The sequence below is a fragment of the Gavialis gangeticus genome, unplaced genomic scaffold (assembly GCF_001723915.1).
Source record: "Gavialis gangeticus isolate Ggan-Ray unplaced genomic scaffold, GavGan_comp1, whole genome shotgun sequence".
Taxonomy (NCBI): Eukaryota; Metazoa; Chordata; order Crocodylia; family Gavialidae; genus Gavialis; species Gavialis gangeticus.
In genome coordinates, this window is record NW_017729034.1 from 34,912,319 (window position 1) to 34,918,709 (window position 6,391).

The 6,391-nt window shown below is 45.3% G+C and overlaps 1 protein-coding gene across 1 annotated transcript in view; it reads right to left on the bottom strand.

Annotated features, from left to right (window-relative positions):
- The window catches only part of LOC109304869 (visual pigment-like receptor peropsin), a 52,557-nt gene that overhangs the window by 6,204 nt on the left and 39,962 nt on the right, over positions 1-6,391 (bottom strand). The window contains exon 4 of the mRNA XM_019527699.1: positions 1,261-1,365. Coding sequence (XP_019383244.1) covers positions 1,261-1,365 — 105 coding nt within the window. The remainder of the gene's footprint in view (positions 1-1,260; positions 1,366-6,391) is intronic.

Consider the following 6,391-nt stretch of genomic DNA (forward strand, 5'->3'; position numbering starts at 1 on the left):
TGTGGATTTGGGGTTACTTTTTTTAACTGAAAATTGGGGCTTTTTTTAAAAATCAGAGGAAACCAAAATCTTTGCATACCTAACTGCCCTTGTACAGAATGCCTCAAGACTGGGGAATTACGGGCCTCCTGATTCCCAGGCCAGCCAGCCCTCAGGTTCATTGCTTGGCAAGTAGGAAGCACAGGGAGACAACTGGCCTGAGGATGTGGAAGCAAATGAGTCTCCTGTCTGAAGCAGTTCACATTATCAGGGCTCCCAGAACTTCCCGGTTCCCAGCTCCCTGTGGCAGGTAGCTGATTGCTGGCTACAGTAGGATTTCCAGCACTTTCAGAGTCCTGGGTCCACAGAGCAAACCTGGAAGCCCTAGTATGGTGGGGAGAGAGGGATGCTCTGGGGTGGCCAACATGTCTGGCGGTCCCAATCAGAAAGTGACTTTGGAAGCATATTCAGTAGGCACATCTACATGAGTTATTTATTGTGGAGTTTCCTAACTAGCTCCTCAGTAAATGTCTTGGCATCTACATGTACAACCCTATTAGGCCACAGGAAACTAATAAACTCCACAGCAGGGTGGTACTTGTAACTACCCTGCTGTGGAGTTTTTTACAAGTATTTACAAGTACTACCCTGCTGTGGAGTTTTTTCATGTGCAACAATGCACATGTATATGTTGATGGGGCTAGCTGGGGCATGAAGGTGCCCTAGTGTGGGAGCTGCCTGCCAGCTAGCCCCATACTGAAGTACCCTAATGCCCCAACCAGCCCCTCTGCAGCACGTTGACCTGGGTTCAAGCACGCCCTCCTGACCTGTTGCTAGCCAGGGCTGCTCTGACCCAGCTCAACATGCTGTGGTCCTGGGTACATGTTCAAATGACGTGCTCAGGAGCAATAAACTCTGGCTCAATATGCGCCAGAGTTTATTGCTGCAAATGAATTGCACATGTAGACATGTCCAGTTAGATCTTAGCAACAAATATTGGAAAGAATATACAAAGCTGGGCATAACAGCCCCCAATCAGTTCTGCAATCCATCTAACAAAAGCAGTGATTAGCAGAAGATAATTGGACTCTAAGATATATCCACAATACATTTATAAAAGGCAACATTCCTAGAATAAGCTATTCTTTGTGAATTATATTCCCAGCCCAATTAATAAATAATCTGCTATACAAAAAACAGCAAGAAAGAAGGGAAAGCAGCTTTAGTTATGCAAATATGTGCTGACTGCGTCAGCATATGGAGAGGGTACGAGTGCATTACCTATGTAACTTCCCCATCCAAGTAGTGGAGCCACTGACCAGAAGAAAGCTGCCACCCAAATGAGAAAAAGTGTCACAGTAATATTGCTGTTGCTGATATAGTTACCTGAAATACACAGCATAGTGAAGAAACAATGGTTAGATGACTTCACCTTTTCTGATAAAATCGATGAACATCAAACTATTGTAAAGAATTTACCAGCAGGGAGAACTAGTTGGGGAAATCAAGTTACTTTCAATAATTCTCAGAAAAAAATGCTTGTAAACTGGAGTCACCTGCTTTGGACTCATTTAAAAGGCGTTTGGATGTTTATCTTGCTGGGATCATTTGATTCCCGCAGACTTCCTTCCTATGGCGGGGGGGGCTAGACTCGATGATCTCGCGAGGTCCCTTCCTAATGTCTATTAAAACTATGAAAATATATCAGTGACTTGAATATTCAGTATTGGAGATACAATAGAGTAGAATATTAGATGCGTTCTGAATTAGAGGAGCGAATAAGAGAACTAGGAAATTCAGTGATAAGACTATAAAAACAATACGTTGATTTTGCCTTTTTGGAAAAGAAAGTATATGTCTAACATGAAAAGGGAAACAAATTACAATTGAAAAAGCCTGGAAGAGAAGTGAAATCCCCTAAAATCATGGACTAGTTTAAAACGTTTTGGAAGTTTTAGTAATGGAAAAAGTTGTCCTATCGAATCAGTGTTCTACAGGGGAGAAGGCAAAAAGATGCTTACTTGGAAATCTGGTGGAAATTTTTGGAATTTGCTAACAAAGGATCTTCTCTTGCCTGCCTTCAAACCAGAAAATTTGAGAAATGTTTTTGAACACTGAAGTAAAAGTCTATGCCGCCACTGGATTGAAAGGAACATTTGGATAATGCTATCTTCTAAGTACAAAAACTGCTTTCACTGTACCTCTCTACCATCCACTTTGTTCTCCCCTACTCTCCAGTTTCTCCAGATCACCCCCTACTTCCCTGCACCATGACGGATGACAAAGCATCATTTCCATGGCTAGTTTCTGAGTTTGTCTGTGCTAAAGTATCTAATGCTTCTGCCGCTGCTCAGCTGTATCACTGGCCCTAAATAATGTTGCATTTAAGAGCATCAAGAAAGGGAAAGAATAAGTTATATGAGAAAGAGTCTGACTCTTTACACCATTCATTTGTGTAGAACAGCCTTAAAGCAAAAATAAATATATTTATACCTTAATACATTCCTGGAGTGGAATAAGAGGTCTGTCATTAAATATGACTTCTATTTTTAATATTCACTTTTATCATTACAGTAGATATTTTAAGTACCTTCATCTTAGGGTTACCATATTTCCAGGATCAAAAAAGAGGACCCATTTTGGGGAAGAGCAGGAGGGGCAGGGGAGTGGGGCAGGGGAGCAGAGGGGAAGGGGCATATGATTGTGAAGGGGCAGTGATATACCTGTGCCCTGCCTCTGCCCCGCACTCCTAAGCCCCTGCCCCCCAGTCCTTCCAGTGCCCCTCACTCCCAACCCAGAGCCCCCTGCCCCCCCTACCCTGCCAGCATACCTCACTCCCAACCTGCAGCCCCCTGCACCCTAGTGCTGCCGGTGCCTCTTACTCCTGACCCACAGCCCCCACCCCCCATCTCTGCTGGTGCCCCTCACTCCTGACCCAGAAGCCCCTGTTCCCCCAGCCCTGCTGCCCACACAGCTGTGGGCACACACACACACTTGCTGGGGCCTGTGCATACAGCATGTGACTCCTGACAGCAGATCACTTTGCCTGCGGCTTCCAGCCCCAAACAGCCAGCCTGGGAAAGCAGAGGAAGAGCAAAAACTCAGACATTTCCTCACATTTTAAAAACCCACCCAGACACAAGGTGGTTGTCCAAAAAAGAGGACATGTCCGGGAAAACCCGGATGTATGGTAACCCTACTTCATCTGCACTGCAAGGGCCTTGGGAGCTTGGCCCTAGGGCTAAGGACAGACATTCAAAAAGCCTGAGCCTGAATTGATTCAATCTTTGCAGATTGGTCTAACCTGCTTCAGCAGCAAGGGAAGCCAGGCAGACCCTGCTGTGCCTGTAGTCTGCCCCAGAGCTTTGGCTAGGGAGGAGAGGAGCAGGGCCAGCCTGTTCATTGCACCCTAGAGCACAGCCTAGCCCAGCCCAGAGCTGCAAAACATCTGGGATATGGGGGGCTCTGGTTTAACTTAAACCAGGAAGGGGTCTGGGATAGAATTGCATAAATCAGTTTGACCCAAATCGGTTAAGTCTGATACTACATTCAACTAGGTTGATCTTAAACCAGTTTCCACCATTTTGAAACTGGTTTATGTGTAATGTCTGTCCCTAGCCTACCTGTGTGTGATCCTGGTACCCTAGATGCTATTAATTTGGCTCTCAAGGTGCCAGCGGTGAGGTAGTCCCTAAAGAAGAGGTGACAAAAATACTAATTTTCTTCAAAGCACAAGATATTATTAAAGTGCTAGTTACTTAAGGTAAAGTTCATAAAGGAACTGAGACACTAAAGTAAAGAGTGATCTGCGGAAACCCACTTAACTCCATTAGGTGGCCAAAGACCCCTAGGTGCCTACATTTTTGCCAGAAAACCATTGCCACTGTATATGATCAGTTCTCTTGGCTGGGCTGAGTATTTAGGCAAGTAAACCTATTCAGGATTCACAAACTGCACCTAAGCCCCTGTGGGCGCATGTAGACATGCAGAGTCATGAGGTATGCGGCACCACATACTGCACAGTCTGGTGTTCTCCATGCTACAAGGGCCTGCTGGCCAAGCATGCTGGGGGGTTTTTCTGTGTTTTTTTTTGACCCCTGAATATCTATTTGTCCCCGGGGAACCAAACATCCATGCACATCTAGATGCACCCTGTGGGGCCCAATCCACACATGCAGAGCTGTTCCTTGGGGGGTGGGGCGTGAATCAGGATGACCACCCTGGGTCCTGCACTTTGGGGGGCCCTGCTCCACCACTCCGCACAGCCACCACATGCCACAGGCTTTGTGCTCCAACTGCTCGCCACCCCCTCCCCTCACACACAGAGGCCTTGCACAGGCTGATATGCCCCAGGCCCCGCACACCCCTAGGGTCAGCTGTACACATGAGGAAGACAAGAATCTGGAAAACAGCTGAGTTACGAGATAGTGTGGGGATTATTGATGACTGGAGGAGGGTTGGGAGAACAGGGTTATAAGAGAGATTTGGAACAGAGGAGTGAGCATTTTTAGAGGAAGAAAGTTTTCAGCAGAACAGGCGGTACAGAATGAATGGTGGGAGAAGGTCATCAGGTGTTGTGGGATGACTGACAGGCATCAGTGGAGCATATACAGGCATGAGAACAGAATGGGTGATGGTGGCATGTTCACGTAGGACTTGGTGAGGACAAGTAGTATATGCATTTAACAGATTAAGGGACAGGAAATAAATGTAGGTCTGCAAAGGGATGTACAACAGTAATAAAGGGAGATACTTAACAGTGGCAATTCAGCAAAGCCAGAGTATATGGGAGTTAGAAAAATGCATGGTTTATTAGAAAATCAAGAGCCAGTATTTGACAGAGGGCTTAACCACTAGGAATAGTGAAGACCTTTTGAGAGGTTAAAGGGAAGAAGTGACAAGATTTAGACAGGGGACTAGAGAAGGGAGGGGTGACAAGGAGAGTCAAAGGTGACAGGAAGGTTTGAAGCTGAGGAGGAAAAGAGAGTTGTTTTGTCAATGGAGGTAGATGAGGGAACGGAATGAAAGACTAGGATGAAAAATCATAGGGTCATAGGATAATAGAAAAGTAGGGCTGGAAAGGAACCTCGTGGCTAGGTCCAGACATTCCAAAAGCCCAAGGTTGAATCAATATAAGTTACGCCGTTTTCTGTAATCAGAGTAGTTTAAATCGGTGGCGAGCAAAACACATATTTGCCGTTTGGTGCAGGGGGAAATCTTAGGCCAGGTTCCACCATTTTAAAATCAGTCTGTGTGTGCTGAACTTCTGTTCAGTTATGATTATAGACCAGTTTTGTGTATTGAACTTCTCTTCTGTTACGGGTACAGATCAGTTTCAGATCACTTATACAAGTAAAAGTGTAATGTCTATATCTCGCCCTTGTGGTCATCTAGTCCAGCCTCATGATCAGAGCAGGATTATCCCTGTAGTAAAGCCATCCTACTACAGTGTCCGTCCAACCTGCTCTTGAAAATGTCCAGGGATGGAAATTCCACAATTTCTCTAGGTAGCCTGGTCCAATGCTTGGCTACCCTCACAGTCAGAAAGTTCTTCCTAATCTCAAGCCTAAATTTCCTCTGCTTTAGTTTAAAGCCACTGCTCCCAGTCCCGTTCCCTACAGCCACAGAGAAAAGTCTATCTCTAAAGATAAATTTAGTCTGAAAGGTACTGGGCTTGATTCTAATCTCACATGGTGTCCTTTTTTATAGGCAGATCAGAATTAGGTCTACTGATCTTGAGATAGTGCTGGTATATTGCAGACACAATTTCAGAGAGGCATCTTGAAATACAAGACCGGATAGGAGTGGAGAGGTTGTGGGGAGAGCATTAGGCCCAAGAGTCCCAGGTGGCAGCTAAGCCAATTCACAGTGCCTGCAGAGAGCAGGTAAAAGTCCCATGAGCAGGCAGAAGCTGGCAAAACACCACTAAGGGCAAAAATGTGTTTCCAAAAGGCAGTAATCTATGCTGAGTATATTACCAACAGCTGGCAACTGTCCTAAATTTCATATAATTCAAGATAGATAAATGTATGCATCAGTCAAGTACCCTACTTTGAAAGGCTTAACGGATACCCAGACTGAAAGCTTTGATGGAAACAGGATTCTAACAGACATTATTGGGTATGTCTGCACTATACAGGCACCTCCACATTCCCTCTGTTTCTGAATTGGAAGCAGGATAGCTGTGTTAGTATAATGCTGTGTGGCGATGAAGAAACCACACTAACCGGGCTATACTGCTTCCAGTTCAGGAGCTAGCATGCACAGAGCTGGCATGGCATATTTCAGCACACCACTGCCTGGCATCCTGTTGGCATACACATCTAGTCTGATTTTGATTTTTTGTGCATGCATTTGACATTAGTGAAACCCCCACAAGTTCAAGGAAGTCACTCAAGGCTTATATGAAGGT